At 44.9% G+C, this 24,542-nt stretch overlaps 1 protein-coding gene across 1 annotated transcript; it reads left to right on the forward strand.

Moving 5' to 3' along the window:
- Positions 1–1,191: 1,191 nt before the first annotated feature.
- Positions 1,192–24,336, forward strand: LOC134378868 (inactive tyrosine-protein kinase 7-like). The gene is made up of 8 exons (XM_063098189.1): positions 1,192–1,264; positions 1,455–1,604; positions 1,723–1,873; positions 1,973–2,100; positions 3,236–3,439; positions 4,414–4,569; positions 5,168–5,438; positions 24,174–24,336. Exons 1-8 carry the CDS (start codon positions 1,192–1,194, stop codon positions 24,334–24,336), a joined length of 1,296 nt encoding a protein of 431 aa, XP_062954259.1.
- The last annotated feature ends 206 nt before the right edge of the window (positions 24,337–24,542 follow it).

Genomic DNA, 24,542 nt, shown 5'->3' on the forward strand with positions numbered 1-24,542 from the left:
AACCGTAAACCTAACGCAAAACCGAACCCTAACCCTAACCCGAACCCTAACCATAACCATAACCCTAACCCTAACCCTAGCCATAGCCCTAACCTTAATCCGAACCCTAAACCTAACCCTATCCCTAGGACTAACCCTAACCCTCACCCTAACCCTAACACGAAACCTCACCCTAAATGTAACCATATCCCTAACCCTAAAACGAACACGAACCCTAACCCCAGCCCTAATCGTAAACCTAACAATAACCCTCACCCTAACCCTCACCCGAACTTTCACCGTAACACTAGCTCTAACCCGAACCTAGCCCTAACACTAGCTACAGTCAGATTACAGCATTGGGTCATAGAGGAGATGATTCTAGGCAACAGGAGGTTGGATTGTTTCAGACATTGTAAAGTCCTCCTTTCCCCCTTTTCAGAATAGTTTATCCTTTGCAACATAAAAGTAACAGGGGCTCTTTTAGAAAGTTTTGGGAGGAAAAAATGCATAATCCCACTATCCATCATCTTTGGGTGTGTGTCCTCTTCTTTTTCTGTGCATATCTTTTTGTTTTTACATAGCATTTTATTGTACATATAGTTTTCACTTATTAAACTTACATGATTTAGACCTGCTTGTCATAGAAATAGAAAATGCAGATAACTGTATGTAAATATAAATCCTTTTTAATTTAACATTATCAAGCATTTCCCCATGTCTTTGTATATTCTGCATAAACATTGGTTTTGATGATTGCAATAATATTCCAATGATTAGGTGTACCATAATTTCCTTACGTATTTCCTAAATGTTGGAGATTTGGGTTGTTAACTACCTCCTCCCTGCTGTTTTATTGCTGCAATAAACATCTTTAAGCCAAAGGTTTTTTTCTGGATTTAAGTTTATTTCCTTTGGGAAAGAGTCCCAGAAATGGAATAATTATGTATAAAAGGCTATGAACATTTTTACAACCCTTGACGCAGGTCGCCAAATTGTTCTTTAAAGGGTTGGAACAGTTTTTACACTCCCATCAGCTGTGAGAGTGAGGGAGTAGGGCTGTATGTTCTGAGGAGAAAGTGGGGCCTCTGCTGCTCAGGTCTGGGGGAGCTTTTGCGGGGGGGGGGGCTGCAGTGGATCTGAAGCCTGGGATGGTGGCAGAGAGCAGGAATGGGTCCTGGGAGTGAGGTGTGACAGGTGATGAGGATGAGAATGAGGTCACCTCTGGGCCGATCAGAAGTCCAGTTCAGCAGAGGTGCAACGGTGTACACTGCAGTAGAAGGAGGTAAGACTGAAAACTGGAAACGGAGTAAAATAATGAGGGAGGGACTTGCAACACCTGGTTCAGGAGTGTGGACTTCGCCTGTGGGTAGTCAGGGGCGATGGCATGTTTTTGAGTAGAGCTGAGTGAGGGCATTGCCAGCCACCCATGTAATTCTGATCCATCCCATAATTTCCCCTTGTTGCCTCTGTAGATGGGAGCAGCCTTCCAGAGTGGGTGACAGACAATGCTGGGACCCTGCACTTTGCCCGGGTGACCCGAGATGACACTGGCAACTACACTTGCATTGCCTCCAACGGGCCACAGGGCCAGATTCGTGCCCACGTCCAGCTCACTGTGGCAGGTGCGACCATGGCAGAGCCCTGGGGTCAGGGCTGGCAGGCCTGGTGGGGCAGCTGCCTGCACTGGGCCAGCCCCATTGCTCACCACTTCCTGCCCCTCGCTAATCTCTTCCCATCCAGTTTTCATAACCTTCAAGGTGGAGCCAGAGCGCACAACTGTGTACCAGCGCCACACAGCCTTGCTGCGGTGTGAGGCCCAGGGGGACCCCAAGCCACTCATTCAGTGGAAGGGCAAAGACCGCATCCTGGACCCCACCAAGCTGGGACCCAGGTAGGGCTGCCTCCCTCCCATACCTGCCCTGCCTCTCCTGCAGCCTTGTCTCCCAAGGAGCCGGCCAGGAGGGCAGCATTGTGGCTTCTCACCCGGCAGGATGCACATCTTCCAGAACAGCTCCCTGGTGATCCATGATGTGGCCCCTGAGGACTCAGGCCGCTACACCTGCATCGCAGGCAACAGCTGCAACATCAAGCGCACGGAGGCCCCCCTCTACGTCGTGGGTATGGCTGGGTAGGGACGTCCTGCACAGGAAGTGGTGGGCCAAACACTGTTCTCTTCTTGTACTCATCGGCCCCCTGTACACAGAGGCACTTAAACCATTTTTGTGGTGGAGGAGGGGATTCAGCTGTGTCCCCTCTACCATGCTACTGCACAGTCTTCGATTACTTGCTTAGATCTGGGCTGTTGTATATTTCACATTCCATGGCTGGGGTGTGTGTGTGTGTGTGTTGGGGAGCAGGTGGGTGTTTTCTTCCAAAAATGGCTCCTGCTGCAGCCACACGTATCCCTGGGTGGGTGGGGAGGGGATCAGGTCAGGACAAAGCAGGACAAGGTTCCTTTGGGCTGGAGACCCAGAGAGGGTGATGTGTCCGTGAAAGGTCACGGACTAGGCCTTTCCTGCTAACCAGCTCTGTGCCCTTGGAGGGGTTATTTTCCCTCTGGAGTCTTGTTTCTGCATCTGTAAGATGGAGGTGGTTTAAATGAGAGGTTCTCAAACTTTTTGGTTTAGTAGCAGAATTGTTTTCCTAGGCAAAGTATGACAAAGTTTAAAGGTATAAAAATGAAGTGATGTCGGCCCCTTTAGTTGAAGCCACTGGGGTATGTGTGGAAGTTGGGGATCCTGCATAGTCTCCCCCATGGCCTCTCTTCCTCAGTTCCCCTAATGTCCTCTGGGACCTCTCTCTCCAAGGGCCATTGAAGGTCCTTAGACTAGAAGATCCCTTCTACAGGTATATTTATTGAGGAATCTGCTCTGTGCCAGGCAGTGACAGGGATCCTAAACCAGAAGTTCCCAAATGCTGCTGTCCAGGGCCTGATCCACAGTATCCAGTCATTTAGGAAGCTTGTTAACCAATAGTGCGGGTTGGTGGTGGTGCCGTGACATGGGTGTTTTTATATGTGTCCCTGTCTTGGGTTCTGATGCACAGCCAGCTCGGGAATACTAGCCTTATCTCCCTCAGAGCCTTCCCTATAAAGCCAGTGAAGGTGGTGCCCCTTCCCGGGTCTCGCTGGCTTGGTTAGGCCATCGAGTGTCTGGGAAGCTGTCACGTATGTGGGGTGGGAAGGGGTTAGTAGAGAAGTAGGACGTGGTTTGCATCAGCAGTCCCTGCCCAGACCCAACTGTGTGTCTCTCAGACAAGCCTCTGTTGGAGGAGTCGGAGGGCCCAGGCAGCCCTCCCCCCTACAAGATGATCCAGACCATTGGGCTGTCAGTGGGTGCTGCTGTAGCCTACATCATTGCTGTGCTGGGCCTCATGTTCTACTGCAAGAAGCGCTGCAAAGCCAAGCGGCTGCAGAAGCAGCCAGAGGGCGAGGAGCCAGAGATGGAGTGCCTCAACGGTGAGGGGCCCCCTCGAGGTCGGGGGTGGGGGGACAGTTTGCAAGCGCTGAGTGCCCTCCTGCTGCACTGCAGGAAATGGGCCACTCGTGCTGGGTCTTGGGGCTGGGGCTATTCCACCCTAGGTAGAAGCTTGGACTTGGATTCCCAGGGCTTTGGCTTCTAAGCACCCTGGCTCAAGACTTCCTCATTGGAGCCTCTTGGACCAGGTTCCTAGGTTTCTCAGCACTAAACCACAGATAAAATTAGTATATGTAGGGGCCGGCCCGTGGCTCACTTGGGAGAGTGTGGTGCCGATAACACCAAGGCCACGGGTTTGGATCCCACATAGGGATGGCTGTTTAGCTTTCTTGGGAGAGCATGGTGCTGAGAACACCAAGTCAAGGGTTAAGATCCCCTTACTGGTCATCTTTAAAAAAAAAAAAAGTTAGTATATGTATACCTGTTTCTGTTGTACATCTTGTCTCCCCCTATTAGTCTGGGAATTCCCCCAAGGGCAATCTGTTTCCTGCTTCCTATCCCCCCCGCACCCCCCGCCCAACACACACAGAGGGAGCTCCTCATGGGCATTGCTGGGCTCTCCCCTAGCAGCTTCAGGAGCAGGGTTGGGTCTCCCTTGATGCGATTTCCCCTTTGTGCCTGCTTAGGGCTTTGCACATGGGAGGCCCCATGAAAGCGAAAACCCTTATGTAGATGTGGTATTCAGGGACCACTGATTCACTTTAGACTTCTGCAGTTTCTTCAGTTTCAGAGGTCATAATCAGCTGCATCAATAAGTGGTCCTACCCTGAGGGATGCCCATCCCCCCTCTGTCTTAGCCCCATCAGTTCATCAGTTAGACTAGCCCTTTCATGTGGAACACTGTGGTTAGGCCCAACTTGACAGAAGTGGGAAACTGGGGGAGAGAACTGAAGTCCCTGTGATGCCTCGAGTGTCAGGTCTCATCCTGACATTCCCCTGTGCTTCTTCTTCCCAGGGGGGCCTTTGCAGAATGGGCAACCCTCAGCAGAGATCCAAGAGGAAGTAGCCTTGACCAGCTTGGGCTCTGGCCCCGCAGCCACCAACAAACGCCACAGCACAAGTGATAAGATGCACTTTCCACGGACCAGCCTGCAGCCCATCACCACGCTGGGTATGTTGCTTTGACTACAGCTGCCCCTGCTGGTTCTGTCTAGAGGCTGGGTTATGGGCTGGTGGCTCTGAAGTCCCTGAGACCTAGAATGTGAGGTCGGGAGGGGAGCATAGGGAGAAATCTAGTCCAGTGTGTCCCCAGTGCCTGTTACTCACAAACACACCCCCTCACAGATTTTCCCATTCCTGTGTCCTACCTGTAGGATTATTTGATGTTTTCTTTAAGTTGATTCCTTAAGTAACATTAGCTTTGTTCTAGGGGAAAATGAGAAATTATGGGATTGTTCTAGTTACATTTTTTGCTTGCATACATTAAACATGTAACTATTAAAACATGTTTATCATGAGCTACCAAAAATTCTCATGCAAACCACCCTTTGGAAAATGCTGACTCTTATCCAGTCCTTTAATTTTACTGTGGGAGACACTGAAGCCCTGGCAGTGAGAGGGTCACACAGCAGACCCAGGGCTGTTGCCCATCCTAGGTGGGTGGGGTGCAGCAAGACTTCCCACTGTGTGAGAGTCTGGGTACCCCCCTAAGTCAGGGGCATGCTCTGCTTGGGTGAAGGAAGCTGGCTGACCCAGACCTGTACCCACAGGGAAAAGTGAGTTTGGGGAGGTGTTCCTGGCAAAGGCACAGGGCGTGGAGGAGGGAGTGGTGGAGACCCTGGTGATTGTGAAGAGCCTGCAGAGCAAGGATGAGCAGCAGCAGCTGGACTTCCGGAGGCAGTTCGAGATGTTTGGGAAGCTGAACCATGCCAATGTGGTGCAGCTTCTGGGGCTGTGCCGGGAGGCCAAGCCTCACTACATGCTGCTGGAGAATGTGGACCTGGCATGCTGTTGGCAGGGGGCCTCGGGGACTCAGGCAGGGTGATGTCTTGATAGGGGCAGGGGCAGGGGTCAGGGGCTGGAGCACCCCGGAAACCTTGTCTAGCCCTAAACCTAACCCTAAACCTAACCCTAACCCTAACCTTGTCTAGCCCTAACCCTAGCCCTAAACCTAACCCTAACCCTAACCCAAGCCCTAGCCTTAACGCTAATTCTAGAACTAGCCCTAACACTAACCCTAATCCGAACCTTAAACCTAACCTGCACTCGAACCCAAACCCGAACAGTAACCCTAACCCTAACCCTAGAGCTAACTCCAACCCTAACCCGAACCCTAGCCCTAACCCTAACACTAACCCTAACCCTAAACCTAAGCCAAACCCTAAACCTAACACTAACCCGAACCCTAATCATAACCGTAACCTTACCCTGAACCCTGGCCTTAACCCTAAGAATCACCCGAACCCTAACACTAACCCTATCGCTAACACGAACCGTCTCCCTAACGCTACCCCTAATACTCTCCCTAAACCTAAGCCTAACTCTCGGACTAACACTTACCCTAACCCTCACCCTCAACCAAACCCTAATCCTAACCTTAAAACTAATCCTAACTCGAACCGAAACTCGAACACTACCCTAACCCTAAACCTAACCCTAACCCGAACCCTAACCCTAATCCTTACCCTTGCCCTAAACTTAAACCTAACCCTAACCCTAACCCGAAACCTAACTCTAACCCTATCCCTAACACTAACTCTCTCCCTAACCCTAAACCTAACCCTCACACTAAACCTAACCCAAACTCTCGGACTAACACTTACCCTAACCCTCACCCTCAACCAAACCCTAATCCTAAACTTAAACCTAAACCTAACTCGAACAGAAACTCGAACCTTAACCTTAACCGTAACCCTAACCCTATCCCTATCCCTACCCCTAGCCCTAAACCTAACCCTAGCCCTAACCCTAACACTAACCCTATCCCTAACACTAAATGTCTCCCTAACCCTAAACCTATCCCTCACACAGAACCTAACCCAAACTCTCGGACTAACACTTACCCTAACCCTAATCCTAACCTTAAAACTAAACCTAACTCGAACCCAAACCAGAACCCTAACCATAAGCCTAAATCTAACCCTAACCCTAATCCTAACCCAATCCCTAACCCAAACCCGAAAACGAACCCGAACCTGAACCCTAACACGAAACCTAACCCAAACCCAAACCCTAACCCTAATCCTAACCCTAACCCTAATCCCAAACCAAAGCCGAGCCCGAACCCTAACCCTAAAATTAACCTGAACCCTAACCCTAACCCTAACCCTAACTGAATCCTAACCCTCACTGTAACCCTAACCCTAACCCTAAACCTAAGCCTAAGCCTAATACTAACCCTAATCGTAACCCTAAGCATAAGCCTAACCCTAACCCTAACTCTAAACCTAACCCTAAGCCTTACCCTAACCCTAACCCTAATCCTAAACCGAAACCTCACCGTAACCCTAACCCTAACCCTAACCCTCACCGTAACCCTAACACTAACCCTAACCCTAACCCTAAACCTAACCCTAAGCCTTACCCTAACCCTAACCCTAAACCGAACCCTCACCGTAACCCTAAACCTAACCCTGAGACTAATCCTAACCCGAACCCGAAACCAAACTCGAACCTGAACCCGAACCCGACCCTAACCCGAACCGTAACCCTAACCCGAATGCTAACCCTAACCTGAACCCAAAACCAAACCTACTGATGGACTTGAGCAGACCTGAAGTTTGATATGCACAGGGGTCCTTGAACCCATTCCCCACGTATTCTGAAGGGCGGCTGTAACTCGTCTACCCGTTCCTAGCTCCAGCTAGTGAATGGAGAGAATAACATTTTACTTCATTCCATCCATCCATGGACTCATCCATTCACTGAAAAACATTTAATAGGTTATTACTGTATTCCTGTCACTGTTAGCTACTGAGGATATAGAGGTTAATTAGATAAGGTATCAGCCCTGGAGATCACCGTCTAGTTGGGTAACGGAGATGGAAACAAATAAATCATCACCACACCAGACAATGAGTGTTTTAAAGAGAGTTCAGAGGGCTGAGGGAGCCCAGAGGAGGTGATTATAGGTGGGTCGCCGACGCTGGAATCAGAGCTCCGAGGAAATAACTCTATACTTAATTGATCACAGCCTGTGTAAGGTCATCTTTGACAATTTCCTTACAAGCTTGTGAGACTCCAAAATTGGTGAAAGAAACCAAAAAAAAAAAAAAAAAAGATTGATTTCTCTTTTCAAAATTCTTGACTCGGGGTGGGATTCAGAGTCCCGACCTTCTCCTTGTCGGCTCCTCGTGGGTGCTCCCCACCTCGCCCTTGCCTCACCAGCTGTCTGCTGCCTCGTGAGCAATCTCAGGAGAGGAGGACATGACTGCTTCTCACTCCTTGCACAACCCTGTTTTATGAAGCAAGATAGCCAGGAAATCAAGCAGCCTTCTGCCAAATCATTGTTCTGATGATCTGTTTTAAATATTACTGGTTATTGTTTTCAATGCTGTGTTGAGACCTGGAATATTTCCTCTGTGAAACTACTTTGCAGAAGGTAAAACTATACCCTGATATGCAGGTGGGATTTGACTGAGATTCAAATAGATTTTGCTTCACAGACATTCAAAGGAGCCTGAGCAGGGAAGATATCTGTGTAATCAGGCAGTTTGGGATACCACTTCTCTCCAGGGTCCTGACTTGTAACAAATAGTTTTGTAAATTTCAGTTTACTTCAGACACTCACTGTGCAACACCCGTTTGTTTAGCAACCACTAAACATGCAGGAAACTACCCTTCAGAGGTTCCAAATGTCATGGGAGAACAACCAGGTCAGCAAAGGAGGAAGAAGAGAGGAGAATCAAGTGGCATTCATCATAGGTCCAAAGAAACAAGGAGGGATTCTGCTACCCCTTTGGCGTTTTTAGAAATTTATTTTCTCATCACAGACTTTGCTTCAGAATCCAGCCACACCTTCACCATGCCAACATCCCACACATCTGTTCCTGGGAACTGAGCAAGCAAATCACACGAATGATCTGGACATCTGCAATCTTAACTCTCAGTAGGCATGAAACCAAATTCAGGAAATCTCTTAATGCTGAGCCTGGGGCGCCCCCACTCTACCTAAGATACTGGGAGAGCATCACTATCTGTGCTGGAGTAAGCAAGGTAAGGTTTGGCATCACAGCATTCAAAGGAGGCTGCATCCACTCTTCACATGGCTACCAGCATTCTAGTGGTGAGGACTAAATGTGTGAATTCAACAGTCTTTAAGTTTACCCTGGGTGGCTTCTTGTAAGTACACACATAAAATAAAATTGCAATTAGCCATTAGACTATATTCTTCTATCACAGTGGTTTTGTATACGAGCATTTAGAATGGCACTAGATCAAAAGGAACTCTCATACATTGTTGGTGGGACTGCAAAATGGTGCAGCCTCTATGGAAAATGGTATGGAGGTTCCTCAAACAATTGCAGATAGATCTACCATACGACTCAGCTATCCCACTGCTGGGAATATACCCAGAGGAATGGAAATCATCAAGTGGAAGGTATACCTGTTCCCCAATGTTCATCGCAGCACTCTTTACGATAGCCAAGAGTTGGAACCATCACAAATGTCCATCATCAGATGAGTGGATACGGAAAATGTTGTACATCTACACAATGGAATACTACTCAGCTATAAAAATGAAGGAAATATTGCCATTTGCAACAACATGGATGGACCTTGAGAGAATTATATTAAGTGAAACAAGTCAGGCACAGAAAGAGAAATACCACATGTTCTCACTTATTGGTGGGAGCTAAAAATTAATATATAAATTCACATACACACACAAAAAAAACGGGCTGGGGCGGGGTAAGAAGATATAAGAACCACAATTACTTGAAGTTGACACGACAAGCAAACAGAGGGGACATCGGTGGGGGGGAGGGGGGAGGGCGGAGGGAGGGAGGTTTTGGTAAGGGGCAACAATAATCAGCCACAATATATATCGACAAAATAAAATAAAATAAAATAAAATAAAAAAAGAATGGCACTAGATCACTGAGGTTTTTCTTGCCATTGATATCAGTTGTTAGGGAAGATGACATCTGGGTACTTTCTCAATACTCTATGAGAGTTTTTTTCCTCTTTTGAGGCAGATCTTTGCAACTTAGTATGAAGTTCTCATACCAGCATCCTTCTGGTCTTCCTAACTTCTGAAATATGTAACTTATCCCACACTTTCTTTTAAGGATTGGTGTTTGCCTTACTTTGGTGTAACTGCTATTGAATCAGTCCTATGGAAGATTCCAGACTACTGTTGGAGAAAGGAAATTGGAAATCCTGATTCACTTGGTCCAACAAGTTATATAGAAATATATTCTAATCAACTCATATAATGTTTCCCCTCTCTTTATTTATCACAAAGAATCTCCAATATATAAAAAAAATTAGACAGAATGGTGTAATGAATCCCTATGTACCTATGACTCAGTTTCAACCATTATCAACTGAGAAATCTTGTTTTATCTGTACTTATACCCACCTCACCCTCTCTATTTTGAAGCAAATCCTATACATCATTAAATTCATTCATAAATATTTCAGGATATGAATTCATTTTTAAGCAAAATCAGAGTACCATTATCACGTACAAAATTAAGTAAAAATATCCTCTCTTCTTGAGAACACACTTCACACAAGTATAGCAGAAAGCCCAGTCTAGAGCCTGGAACACAACACCTGAAAGGACCTTTTTGTGAGTACCTGAGAGTCTCCCAGGTGATTCCCGGGTCTAGATTTGATGGGCCAGGGGTTTGAGGCACATCACTATGTGGATGGAGGCACCAGCCGGGGGCCTGTAGATTATCTCTGTTAATGCAGTCCCATTAGTACTCACATGCTGGAGAGGCCTGGAGAAATTAAAGTTACACCAGCATAGAAAATGCGTTGACTTTAACAGAAATTAGAGTGTACATGGAAACTGAAACCCCTCTCATCACCCTGATCCTGTCCATGTCCTCTGCTTACTAGGGAAGCAGGAGTCTTCCTGTGCTGGGCTCCCTGTAGTCCTTGTTATGTGTCCTGTTGCCAGTTACATGCTGCCAGATCTCCCATCTTGCCAACATCACTTAGCCATGTGTCCCTAGCCTAACTCCACTGGCACCCACATTAGTGAGATCTCCCACCTCCTCAACATTTCCTCAATTACCAAACACCTGCCAACCTGCCTGTGAGATGACCATTAGCTCTAATGGAGAGATGGGGCAGAAAAACTCTCCTTCTCTCTCTGGTTTCCTATTTAAGGGGAACAATCTCCCTCCTACTACCAGAAGACAAGATTCCCTTTCCTCAGTTCTGTTACAGACCTCGACTCACATGCCACTTAGTGGCTGTCCCAGTTAATCCCCCGACTGGGTTATATTACCTCTTCCTTAAAAGCTTTTTATTCAACCCACCATCACAGAGAATTCCTCCCTTACTCCATCATCCCCAGAGAGGATTAAACTACCACAGCACCTGAGCTAACTTCTATCAGTACTTGTAATACTGTATTGTCATTGTTTCACTCCACTAACTGTGCATTCCTCTGGGGGCAAAAAACAGGTCTTACTCATCCATGTAAATATGAAGGTATTTCAAAAAGTTCACAGAAAATTGAATTAAAAGATAATACAAATCCTTCCATGAACTTTTTTGAAGATTCTTCATATGGAGCCCAGAACAGCGCATGGTCTACAGTAGATACACAATATATGTTACTTGAATGAATGATATTGGGCAAGATTCCTTACTTCTCTTTCTCAGTCACAGCCTCAGCTTTGGGTTCATGAACTTCCCCAACATATGCCTCTAACCCTCTTGAGAAGCAACACACACACACGCACACGCACACGCACACACACACGCACACACACACGCACACATGCACACGCACACACGCACGCACACGCACACACACACACACGCACACACACCTTTGACTGTCTTTGACTAGCACGAAGTACCCACGGTAAGATTTTTATGAATATTCTACTTTATTTAGGGTGTGTTGTACCTGGGCATATCTATTTCATAAATCAAGTGGTATTCTTTGCCCATGCACCATGTCTTGTTGAACATTCTTGGCACAGAATTATATTGAGAAGTTTAATTCACAACAAGCAATATTTAACATTTGTTCAGTAGTTGGTAGATAAAGCTGGCAAAGCTCCCCTTCCCCCTGCGCTGCCAAATTCCTGTTCTTGTGAGCCAAGAGTCTTTCCACTGTGGCTCAATTGCCTCTGCCACATGAGCTCCTAACTTTATCACTTCAACCCTTCAACTAACTGTCTCTTTGTGGGATCTGGGGGCCACATAGAGGTCACCTGTTGTTCCAGCTGTGAGTCAGCCTGCCTCACTAACTACTCAACTCCCCATTACTAAGCTCATATTGTTGGAAGGCAAAGGCTCTTTCTTCACCAACCGCGCACTCCCAACTCTCAAGTATCCCTTTACCTCTTAACTCCTTCATTTCTCTTGTTTGATTTTATGCTAGAAAAAGAGTTATTTCCAGACTCAAAGAGAAGCCTTGCCCCTCCAATCAATGGGTGGACACCCACAGGCACACACTAAATCTCCGTGACTGCCATGGAGAAGCCTTAGGTTTGCTGGATGTTTTCCATTTATGATCAAATCATTTGAAGATATGTGTACAGACTCATAGATCCTTGAGGCTGGAGGAGAGTTTAATGGTTCCCTAGTTCCACTCCCCTTGCAAAGCCTGAATTCTTTTAATTTGCAATGGAGTGAGAACTGTAACTAAAACAAAATCTAGCCACAACAGGATCTGACTCAGTCATAGTTCTACAGGCTTAGCAGTTTATTGTGCAGGTTATCCTGCTGTCAAATCAAACGGCAGAGAAAATATGCCTTTTCTCACGAGGCTTCAGGGCTTAGATCAAATCACCAACAAAGAGTAGTGATTTACAAATTGAGTAGAGGTTGCAACCACGTGCACATGCATTCTTCAGCATGACGCCTCTTAGACCTGGTGTTACTGTTTAGTTGCCATACATAGGGAGGCCAGCAGTGGCCAATAGCACAGACTCTTTTGAAGGCAGATGGATGCAAGATATCTGGAATGAAAAGTCTTCCTCAAACTCCCTTCTCAGTTTCCTCTCTGATCTCGTTTTGGTGTTTTGGACTTACCTGCTACTAGCATCTTCCCCTTGTCTTGAATCCCAGATTATCCCAGGGGACATTGGTGTTGGATGATAGTGTCCTCACGAGGCACACATGATTTCAGCTTAAGCATGATTTCAATTTGATGTGCACCTTGGTCACTCAACCTAAGTGTGGCTGTCTTGTTTGCTAAACCTGAGAGCATGTTCTTGCTGCATATAATCTCTCATTTAGCCCAGATTTGATAACACCCTGCTCTCGGGGTCTTCATTCAAGTGCTCAGCCATGCATACATGGAAGGTACAATATAGGCTCTTCTGATTTGAACCAGAGGATTCAGATTCAATTAGAATTTCACCCACTCATGCCAACACATACTTCATACTGATACTTCTTAAAAATGGTCTCAGTTTCATTCTTTACCTTCACTGAGTTGCACGTTCCAACTGACAACTCATACACTTGATGCAAAACAGGGGCCTAGACAACTTGTCAATATGGAGCCAAAGTCTTAAAAGGCACATGTTCATTGACTTGGTAATCAACTTTTTTGAATAGTCTTAAAAAAAATGTGTGCAAAGATTTAGGTATAAATGGATATTCATTGAGGTATCATTTATAAGAGTGAAAACTGGGAGGAACCCATAAGCCCAACAACAAGGATAAATAAAACTTTTTATTTCCATGAGATGAAATACTATACAGTCATTAAAAACAAAACTATTGACTTATATTTATTAATAATCAAAGATGTTGTGGATATACTGTTCATTGAAAACACCAGGTTACAAATCAGCCTGCCTGCCATCCAGAGATCAATACGTTTAAAAAGAATGTAGCAGAAGTCATGGAACTGAAAGATTCACTCAACAAAATAAAAAACATAACTGATACCTTAAGCAGCAGGCTATAACAAGCAAAAGAAAGAATTTCTGATCTTGAAGATAGTCCTCTCAAAATAAACCAGGTGGACAAAAAAGAAGGCAAAAAGAATTTTAAAAAATGAAGAAAATTTAAGAGAGCTAGCAGACAACCTTATGCACACAAACATTCAAATCGTGGGTGTTCCAGAAGGAGAAATAAAAGGAAAAGGCATGGAAAACCTATTCAACAAAATGATAACAGAAAACTTCCCAGGTATAGGGACAGATACAGACTTTCAGATCTAGGAGGCTCAAACATCCCCAGACAGATTCAACCCAAAAAGATCCTCCCCAAGACACATTATAGTCAAATTGGCAAAGCTCAAAAACAAAGAGATAATCGTAGAAGAAGCAAGCAAAAGCGTCAGTAAGGGAGTCCCTATCAGACGAACAGCAGACTCCTCAATAGAAACTCCACAGGCCAGAAGAAAACAGGATGATATATCCAAAACACTAAACGAAAAAAACTGCCATCCAAGAATACTGGTGAATATTCTTTCTCGATAGCAAGGCTATCCTTCAGAACTGAGGAAAAAAATAGTGTATTTTCCAGACAAAAACTGGGAGTTCACCACCACACAACCAGCTCTACAAGAAATCCTCAAGGAAGTCCTGCATCTGGAATCCAAAAAACAGTAATCACTACCATGAATATACAAGAAAGAACAACCCCACTGGTAGAACAAAAATGCAAATGAGAAAGAGAAAAAAACTAAATCTTACCATCACAAAAAAGCCCCACAATGACAATGTAATAATGCCTCTGCTTTATTTCTGATTTTAGTAATTTCAGTCTTCTCTCTTATTCTTGGTCAATCTAGACAAAGGTTTGCAAATTTTGTTGATCTTTTTAAAGAATCAACTTTTGGCTTTGTTGGTTTTCTCTATTGTTTTTTAATTCCCTATTTCAAATGTTTCTGTTGTAATCTTCATTATTTCTTACTTATATTTGCTTTTGATTTAGTTTGCTCTTCTTTTTCTAATTTCTTAAGGTAGAAGTTCACATTACTGATATCAGATTTTTCTTATTTTTAATACAGGTGTTTACAAGTATAAATTTTCCTCTAAGCACTGCATGAACCCTGTTTTAGTCCATTTTGTGTTGCTATAACAGAAACACCTGAGACTGGGTAATTTATAAAGAACAGAGGTTTATTAGGCTTACAATTCTGGGACAGCTGCATCTGGCACGGGCCTCAGGCTGCTTCTACTCATGGCAGAAAGTGGCAGGGAGCTGGCGGGTACAAGCAGATCACATGGCGAGAGGAAGCAAGAGAGAGAGAGAGAGAGAGGAGGTGCCCGGGTCTTTTTAAGCAATGAGCTCTCGCGGGAACTAATAGAGCGAGATCTCACTCATTAGTCCCTCCCCCAGGGGGAGCATTAATCCATTCATGAGGGATCCGCCCCCATGACTCAATCAGTTTCCAGCACTACCACACTGGGGATCAAATTTCCACATGAGTTTTGGAGGGGACAACACATCCAAACTCCATCAAGTCCTGCATCTTATAAATTTTCATCGTTGTGCTTTGGTTTTTATTTCAAAGTACTCACTAATTTCCCTGTAATTTTTTTTAAAGAAAATGTAATCTTATTAGTATTATTTTTTACATTCTAGGATGTTGTTGTGGAGCAGTTGGGAGGGACGGGGAGAGGCAAAAGGGGAAGGAAATAGGATGGAAGAAGGAGGGAGGAGGAGGGGTGGGGTTGAGGCCTGTGGCACCCCCTCATTCCATAGGGGAGACTGGGGAGCTTCCAGCAGTGGCTTGGTCATTGCTGAGCTACGTACAGATGTCAGGGGGGTGTGGAAAAGCACTTGCCCCCCCCACCATACTAGCTCGGGAACCTGGGGCACTTCCAGTGGTGGCTCAGTGGTTGCCACTGGGCTGGATGCAGATGTCGGGGGGGACATGACCGAGTCCCAAAGCCCCTCACTTCCCCAGCTCAAGAGAGCCCAAGGCGCTTCCTGTGGCAGCTTGGTGGTCACTGCTGGGCTGGCTGTGGGTGCCAGGGGGTGTGGTCGAGGTCCTCAGCCCTCCACCACCCCAGGTCAGGAGAGTCCGGGGTGCTTCTTGCAGTGGCTCAGTGATCACCATCATGCTGGCTGTGTATGCCAGGGGAGCAAGGCCAAGGCCTGAGGCTCCCACTGCCCCAGCTCGGAGAGCCCAGGGTGCTTCATTTAGTGGCTCAGTGGTCACTTCTGGGCAGGCTGCATGTGTCTGAGGGGCATGGCCAAGGCCCTCTTTCCCCACTCTTGGGATTGGGTGCAGGTGTTGGGGGGCATTGCTGAGGTCCCCGGTCCTCCCCCATTTCTGGCTTGGTAGCCCAGGGGACTTCGAGTCCTTCTATCTGTTATAGGTGTTCTTTGGTGAAATGAGACCTTTACTAGTTAATGTGAAACTTTGCCTCAGGTTGCGGGTACTTTGTTTTTTCTTTGAGTTCTGTGTTGGATTATTTGCTGTTCCCACCACTCAAACTCTGTGCTGGAACTAATTTGTTGTCCTTTGCTTACTTCTAAATGGGGGAACTTCCTGTGGGGACCAGCACTTGAGCCCTGTGGTTGAGCTAGGTTGCTGCTTTGCTGCTGATTCCCTGGGGAAGGCTTTTTGTGCAGCTCAGGTTTTAATGGTCGACTTTATAGGTACTTCCGGCTCTCGAGAGATCTGAAACTCTGGTCTGGGCCTGAGTCTTTTTGTCAAACTGCACCCCATGCAATTCTATATTCCTGACCAGTCTCCTCTGAGTGGCCCTTTGCTGATAGGGGTACAGATCAGCTGTCCTTGCTGTGCCCCAGTGTTCTCCTGGGGGACCTATCTCCTCCACTGCCCTTGCCGCAATCACTTCCCATGGGACAGGCTGTGCACTGACTCATCTGTGGAGCAGGGATGATAATAATACTCCCTTGTATTAGTATTCTAGAGTTGCAATAACAAAGTACCACAAACCGGGGCCTGGGGGGACTTAAACACCTCAAATGTACTGTCTCACAGTTCTGGGAACTAGAAGTCTGAAACTGAAGTATCGGCAGGGTTGGTTCCTTCTTTCTATAAGCCATAGGTGTCTGATCTGTTTCAGGCCTCTCCCTGTGGCTTGCAGGTGGCTGTCTTCATGTCTGCATTGTGTTCTCCCTGCATACATATCTGTTTCTAAGTGTCCCCTTTTCATAAGGACACCAGTCATGTTGGATTAGGGCCCACCCTAATGGTCTCATTTTACCTAGATTACCTCTATAAAGACCCTGACTTTAAATACAGTCACATTCTGAAGCACTAGGGTTAGGACTGCAACATTTTAATTTGGGGGTGGGGGACACAATTCAACCCATAATACCCCTCAAGTGGGTGCTCTGAGGATGTGATGAGATAATGTATGTAAATCATTTAGTCTAATGTTTGGCTCATATAAGCACTCAATAAAAGCAGCTAACATCAGGCCCTGTGAATGTCCATACTTACTGACTTTGTGGGCTTAAATAACATTTGGTACAGAAGAAATCAAATTTGTTCACACTATTCCTCAGTACATCTCCCTCAACAAGTAGAGGTGGTCAAGGTGAGAAAAGCTAAATCATTGTAAACAAGTAGCAAGGGGGTCAAACTAGGGCATTGAGATACAATAAAAGTAGAATTGCATTTAGGTGGTAGGAAATAGTGAAAATTTCTTATCTGCCAGTGAGACTGCAGGAATCAGTTGTCAGCTCATCAAGCAACCTTGGGATGGAGTGAAACACTTTGAAGGCAACTTTCGTTCAGAAAAAGGCAAATGTTTTAATATTGGACTAACCCAAACTCCAGAATGACAGTGCTAGAGCCCTTAATCCTATGGACTGTCTTTGGGAGAATTGGGGTTCAAGTGCAGCACGAAACATTCCTTACAACTAGAGAAGATACTGGCTCTGCAATGGCAAGTTCATCAGGTTATGCTTTCCAATGACCACAGACATGAGCTGAATGTGCAATAAGAAATCAGAAAAAGGAGGACACGGAAAAATCTCAGAATTCAGAGAAAATAGCACAGCAGACTCACAGTGGGGAAAACTTGTGAGTTGCATGTGTATGAATAAGAGCCCTTGTACTTTTTGTTTTCACAGATAATTTTTTTATAAACCTAGATCTTCTCTTTTAATACCTTGCAAGTTAAATTCTCAAGAGGCCACAAAAATATTTTTTAATAATATATGTATTCATAAATAAAAGACATATGGCCTGATCATAAAGAAATTAGATGGAATTTCTCATATATTGGCTTATACACATGCTTAGGCAGAGAAAATGGGTTCGGGGAGACAGGAAGAAGAGGGTCAAGAACATAGTCAATTGTGATTCTATGGCTAAGAAAGAAAGGAACTGGGTAGCAGGAAGAACATAAAGCTGGGAGTAAAGAGACTTGGCTTCTGCTACTAACTAACCTAACTTTGTGCAAATCATTTCCTCTCCCTGGGCCTTAGTAAAACAAAGAACTTGGCCTGGATGTTTGCTACACGTCCATATTTTGTTTTATAATTCACTCTTTTATACAATAGAATAATAAATAATGCACTCTAAACTATTATTAGTGGTTGTGGGAACTGCAGGCCCCACAGTGTAATCACGTTTTTCTGTAACCCCTATGTACTACCAAAATCCACTTAAGTTTATTTGAAGTTTCAGAAGGGTATTCCCTTTTGAAAACCTTCACCAGCTGCCGTTGTCTTTCACATGGCAGACTCCCCCTTTCTGCCTACGTGTCCTACCTTAGTAAACAGCACCACCCTTCATCCCATTTTTCATTCCAAAAACCTAGGAGACATCTTTTGCTCCTCCCTCTCTCCCAACCCTCACAAGTAGTGATCAGTTGTTAGTTCCCATCAATTCCATTGCTCAAATACTTATTTCTCAGATCCATTTACTGCTACCAACTCTACTGCCACTAACCTAGTCCAAGCCACACCTTCTGGACTATGGCAAGAGGCTTCATTAGTTTCCTTGCTTCTACCCATGCCCACCCTCCCCTGGTCCGTCTTCCACATAATAGCCCAAGGGATCTTTTTAAAATGAAAATCAGATCATATTAGGTCCCCGCCTAAAACCCTCCAGTGGATTCCCATTTCACTCAGAATGAAATCCAAAGAGCGTAACTGAGACCTCTGTTTCCTCAGTTGTCCAGGCCCTCAGGATCTCTCCCTGGACCTGCTTCCCTCCTCCTCCTCTGCCTGCCTCACAATTCAATCTCTATACAAAGCCAGTGATCTATTTCAAATATTCAATGAATTTGTCAATCTCATGAATAAAACCCTTTCACGTCTGCACATTACCTACTGGATTAAGTCCCAGCTTCGTATCCTGGCACTTAAGGACCTTTCATAGTCCACCCTCCCCCTCACACACACACACACCCCACCACCTAGTTCATTAGCCTCACCTCTGAATTCTCCCCTCCACCTAACTTTCTCCTAACTTCACCAAACCACTTCTGTTTTTCTTTTTAAAAAGTTTTTTCATTACAGAAAATTTCAGACATACACAACAGTAGAAAGCAAACTAAAATAAATCTCCCTATATCTCTTATCCTGCTTCCAAATTATCCGACTTTTGCCATTTTTGCTTCGTCTATCCCTTTCCTTCCCCACCCCACATACTTTTATGCTTCTGGAGTGTTTTCAAGCAGATCCCACGTATCATATAAATTCACCTGTAGCTTCTCAAGTGGGCCCGTCTAACAGGAAACTCACCAACCTTCTTGGCGTTTCCCAAACATGTCCCACGCTAACCTGTGAAACTGCACAGTCTGCTCCTTCTGCTGAGCATGGGCATGGCTTCCTGACTTCACTTGACAAATTCCTAGGTTCCCTTCAAGGTCCATCCCAAATGTCACGCGCTTTGTGAAACCTTCCCGGTTTCCCCTCTGCTGTGCTCCCATAGCACTTTGCACGTACCCCACATGTATTTGTAAAATAGAAATACAAAACAATATATAACTAGAGTTCATATGATATTAATATGTCCTACGATGTTATCATGTATTTTATATTTCATTAAAATATACAAAGAGTATGGCATCTAATCTATTGTACTCAAATTATGTAATTGTGTGCCTATGGCTCTCACTAAGGGGTAAGCTCTTTCAGAAAGAGAATGTTTCTGCCTTTTCCACAGCTCGAGCCCACTGCCTGGTACATGTTTATACACCAAGAACCTAGCACAATCTTTGCCACAGAGTGGCTGATCTACAAATATTTGTCGACTTAATACAGATGTTCCTCAACTTATGATGCAGTTACATCCTGATAAACACATCATAAGTAGAAAATACTGTGAGTCAAAAATGTATTTAATACTCTAATAAACCCATTGTAAGTCAAACCATCATAATTTGGGGACCATCTGCACATTAAGTGTGGTGTCACAAAATGAGTATAGATTTTGCAGTAGAACAGATATGGATTTAAGTCCCGGTTCTAGCAGTTATTTACAAGTTATTTTACCTTATAAGCCTTGCTTTCCTTATCTGGCAATTGGAATAGTAATACCCACCTCCCTGGATTATTGTAAGGATCAAATAAGACAGTAAATATAAAGATAATCACTAGACACAAAAGCTTTTCACATGTAAGGCTTTGCTATAAACATTAACAAATATGTAGTAGGCCCTAAGGCATAAGAAGTGCTTAGCACGAGGCCTAGCACGTAGTAAGTGCTTCATGATGGTGAGCCACCATTATTACACTTGAAGACGAGGCTGCTGGCAGTCGCCCTATTTCTGCATGCACCTCTGTGTGTGAGAAGTGATTGATGGGTGATCAAACAGTCCTGCCACACAGCAGAGGCTCTTTATCTCCTGGTTCCATGACGGTGTGACTCTGCTGCTCACAGCCTCTGCTGTCAGACCTGCCCAGATGCTCTGTTTGCTACTGCAGTTTATCAGCCATCTAAAACATACCACATTGCTAGATGCCAGGGTTCAAGAAGGCTTTAAAGCTTATCCAAGATGATGGTCAAAGCTACAGGGACCATACATCCCAAATTGCCTGGGATAGTCCCAGGTTAAGTTTGCGGCCCAGCATAATTATTAAATGTCCTCTTTCACTTTCAAAGTGTCATGGTTTGGACAATAAATTATATGGTCACCCTAGTCAAGGATATACTTACTACTCAAGTTACTTGTTTCCAAAAGGGAGAAGAAAATCCTAAGTGAAAGTTTTATTAGTGCCTTTTCAACAGTAATATCTCCCCCCTCTCTTGGCACAAGCTAGCCATTTTTTTGTGGCTCCACTTGGCACTTGGAAGCAGACCCATTAGGGAAATTAAGAGTGGTAAAAGCGGCCTCAGTTCATTTATATCAGGAACCAGTCTGCATAGGCATCTGTTCCTGTAACAGCATAAGCAGGATGTCTTCCTGGACCTGGAGGGCATTCTCCTTGGGCTCTGCCACCTGTACATGGCAGGGCATTGCCTGTAGCCACAACCTGGACAGATGGTCCCACTCCCCAGGCCTCTCCTGGACTACAGCTTTAAGGAGGTAACTTTATTCTATAGCCTCTGCTCTCAGCTAACTGGCAGCTTTCAGACAAATCTCCAACCACTCCTAGCTATCCCTGCAGAAGGGATGAAAACAAAAGGCCACAAACCACATTGGCTGATATAACTATTTCTATTTAACCTCCTTCTAAAATGACTAAGCCTATCTTTGGCAACAGTTTGATATGATCCATTAAAACACATTTGGTCAGACTAGGCCACAGATATTTACATCTGCTAGTTTAGTCCCTATTAAATCTGTTTGGCCATTCTGTATTGTAGGCAAAATCTCAGTGTCAGCTGTTCCCAGTCAGAAGGAAAAGTGCCTGGCACATAATAGGCACTCGATAAACATTCCTTGAATGAATAAATGAATGAAAGCTGAAGAATACCCAAGCTTTTACGAATGAGACCCGTGATATGACCAAAGAGGGTCTCAGTAAAATAGATAAGAATTTATTCCACTTCTCTTATACTAGTGTTAAGGGTAGAGGAAGAGAAACACCATGGGTTTTGGAGCTCCAAATACCCACTACATAAAATAAACAGAAATGCATAAGTTTAGGATTTGAAGATCTGCCAAAACTACTTCTTGCAGGGAGCTGTAGATATACAAATTTTTAGAAATAGCACCACAGTAAGAATGGCAGGCACAAACTTCAATGTGACAGAAGGAAAAGAAAAAGAATTTTGCTGTTAAAATGATATGAAATAGAGAATAGTCAGGGTTAAAATAGTTCATATTCTGCAGTATAATAGAAGACATATCTTTCAGAAAAATTAATAACCCAGACTTAAAATCCAACTTTGATTATTTTTATTAAAAGAAAAAAAAAAGAAATAGCAAAACAAGAGAAGTGACAAGTACCAACTGAGAGAGAAAAGACTGATCTCAAAGCAGGAAAGACTAAACTAGTAATATACAAATAAAGTGATATTTGAATGATGAACTTAACGGGACACCCTAGCTGGTTTGCTATTACAGCATTTTCATAAACTGGTAACTTCATCAGAGATCACATTCCCACTCTGCAGAACCTGGAAAAGAAAGAGCCCAAATCCAGCCTCTGCATAATGAAAAATGAAAGGCATAAGAAATGCTCTCAATTGTGAGAGGTACCTTCCAGGAGCCAGTATCTCTTCCCATTGCACTTAGACTTAGGTGTGTTCATTTTTTTTTTCTTTTAATGTTGGCATGGATACTTTCTAGGGGGATGCATTGTTTCAAGGGCAAAAGATTTTAAAAATCAAGGGAAGAACCCACGTGCAGCTCCATCCTCTTCCAGCCTCAAAGCAAACAGCACTAGTGCTTCAGTCTCTCCTGGTGTCTATACCCAAAGAAACCACTTAGGATTCCAGCTACCCTCAGTTAGGGCTAATGAACAACCACTGCATTTCTGTCCTTGCTGCTTGTTCTGCCCCTTCTGGGACTTTTTTTCTTTCTTTCTTCCTGATGGTATATTTGTAGCAACAGCCCAAAACACGGCCTTGAATTTGGATTTATCATGTCCAGGCACCACCCGTGGTAAAGCAGGGCATCTGTCTGCACAGACACGGGTAATATCCAACAGAGGGAGGAATCCAGGAATCATGGCGTAAATAACCTAAGCAGCCCCTGATTACGCCACTTGGAATTTGGGAACCTTCCAACAAGGGATCCTCCAGATGGATGACTTCAGGGATGTGCAAACAGCTGAAGTGGCAATGCTGGTAAAGCACTTTACCTGTACCAAAGGTGTGGCTCTCCGAGGAGCCAGCGCTCTGCCATGAAAGGCTGCAAGTCCCAAGTGATGGCTTCAGCTCAGTTTTGTTGCATGGAAACCGTATGCTTCTTTTCACTGGCACTTTTCAACATCCCCATAAAAGGGTTAAAACTGTACACACAAAACACTTCAAAAATGAACACGAGCAGAGCAAACTGTGGCTGGAGATTTCAGAAGAAGCTAACTCCTTGTGTTTGCCGGTGCTGGAAGAGGGGGTGTGTGCTCGCTCTCCCCGGGACACACCTCTTATCGTTCCCATAAACACTGAGGACTCCTGCAATCCGGGAAGTTCCCCAACTTATTTCGGCTGGCCTACGGGGCCCACGTGTTAGTCAATGTAGTTTGGTGTCCATGTTTCATTTTTTATTCTAGAACAGAACCAACTCTATGAGTAACAGCCACGTTCCACTAAGTTAAGGCATTTTTTAAATCTTACACTGAAGTGACACCCTGTGACCTAGAGTGATAAAGGCCCACAGTCTTCACTGGGCAAGAACACAGTCTTCTTTACCTAAATGTCCTCAGTGTGACACTGACGGCACTTTCCCACTGCCAATTCCTTTATTTATTCTACCAATGTTTACTAAGTGCTGAGAATATAAAAAACTAAAGACAATCTTTCCCATTGAATTGTTCAGTCCGATGCAGATTACCAAAATGTCTTTTGTATGAATTAAATGCATTTAAAAATCTGCAAGTTAACTGAAAATACATATATATTTGAGACTAGGTATAAATGCTTATTCAAATATGGAATCATGCGAAGGTTCATCGTTGAATGTTGGGTTTTCTGTTTCCTACTGCATTTCCTCAGCACATACTCACTGAATGCCTCCCCATGCCAGGCACTGAGCTAGGTGCACACAGCACCTGAGGGAATGCAGACGCTCTCTGCCTCACTCCCTCCCTGTTCTGGAGGCCTCTCCATCAAGGCAGATGAGGGTAAAAGGCAAAATCATAAATAAAATTATCCTGCTTGCTTACTGTTCTGGAAACGCGGCACACCAAAAGTTCCAGGATAGACATTAAAACACAAGCCGACATCGGATTGAGGCTGCTGTAAAGAATCAGCAGGGACTTGAGATGTTTCAAAAGCTACTGCTTTTTCTGAAGAAAATTACCTGGGCATCCCCTCTAGGGGAAGGCATAGCTGCCCTCGCCCATGGGGCTGAAAAATCCAGTACCCGATGCAATGACACATAAAATGTAGTATTCGATTGTACATATTTTAGTCATCCACAAAAAGTAGAAATAAAGCCACTAGTAATGGTTTTTACAAAGACGTCATCATTTTACTCGCTCTTTTTAGGTATAAAACCTACACCCTAAGCACTATTAAAAGAAATGTGAGCATTTGAGGAGGGGGTTCTAATTCGTCCTTTTTCTTAGAAGGTGGCTCAAAGCAGGATGGCAGGAGTGCAGACAAGCTGATGACAGGACCACAGCGCTGACGTTCACGGTGGCAGCAGCGGCAGCAGCGGCGGCAGCGAACACGTGCACGTCTTCACCCAGCCTCCCCCCAGCATCTCACCGAATCGTAACAACTACTCAGTGACGTTCCCTCCCACACGGTGACGTAGGTTGCTTCAGAGGAGCCCGCAAGATGGTGAGTACAACTGGCCGATCGGGATCTGCTCTTCTCAGGCCACCGCAGGTTCCTGTTTCACTTGACCTTGAGATCAGCCTCCCATCAAAGACCCCAGGAAAGCCAGAGACGATAACAGGACCCTCTGAGAACATGGACTCAACCTGCAGCCCTAA

Source organism: Cynocephalus volans, chromosome 5 (assembly GCF_027409185.1).
Source record: "Cynocephalus volans isolate mCynVol1 chromosome 5, mCynVol1.pri, whole genome shotgun sequence".
NCBI classification, from domain to species: Eukaryota; Metazoa; Chordata; class Mammalia; order Dermoptera; family Cynocephalidae; genus Cynocephalus; species Cynocephalus volans.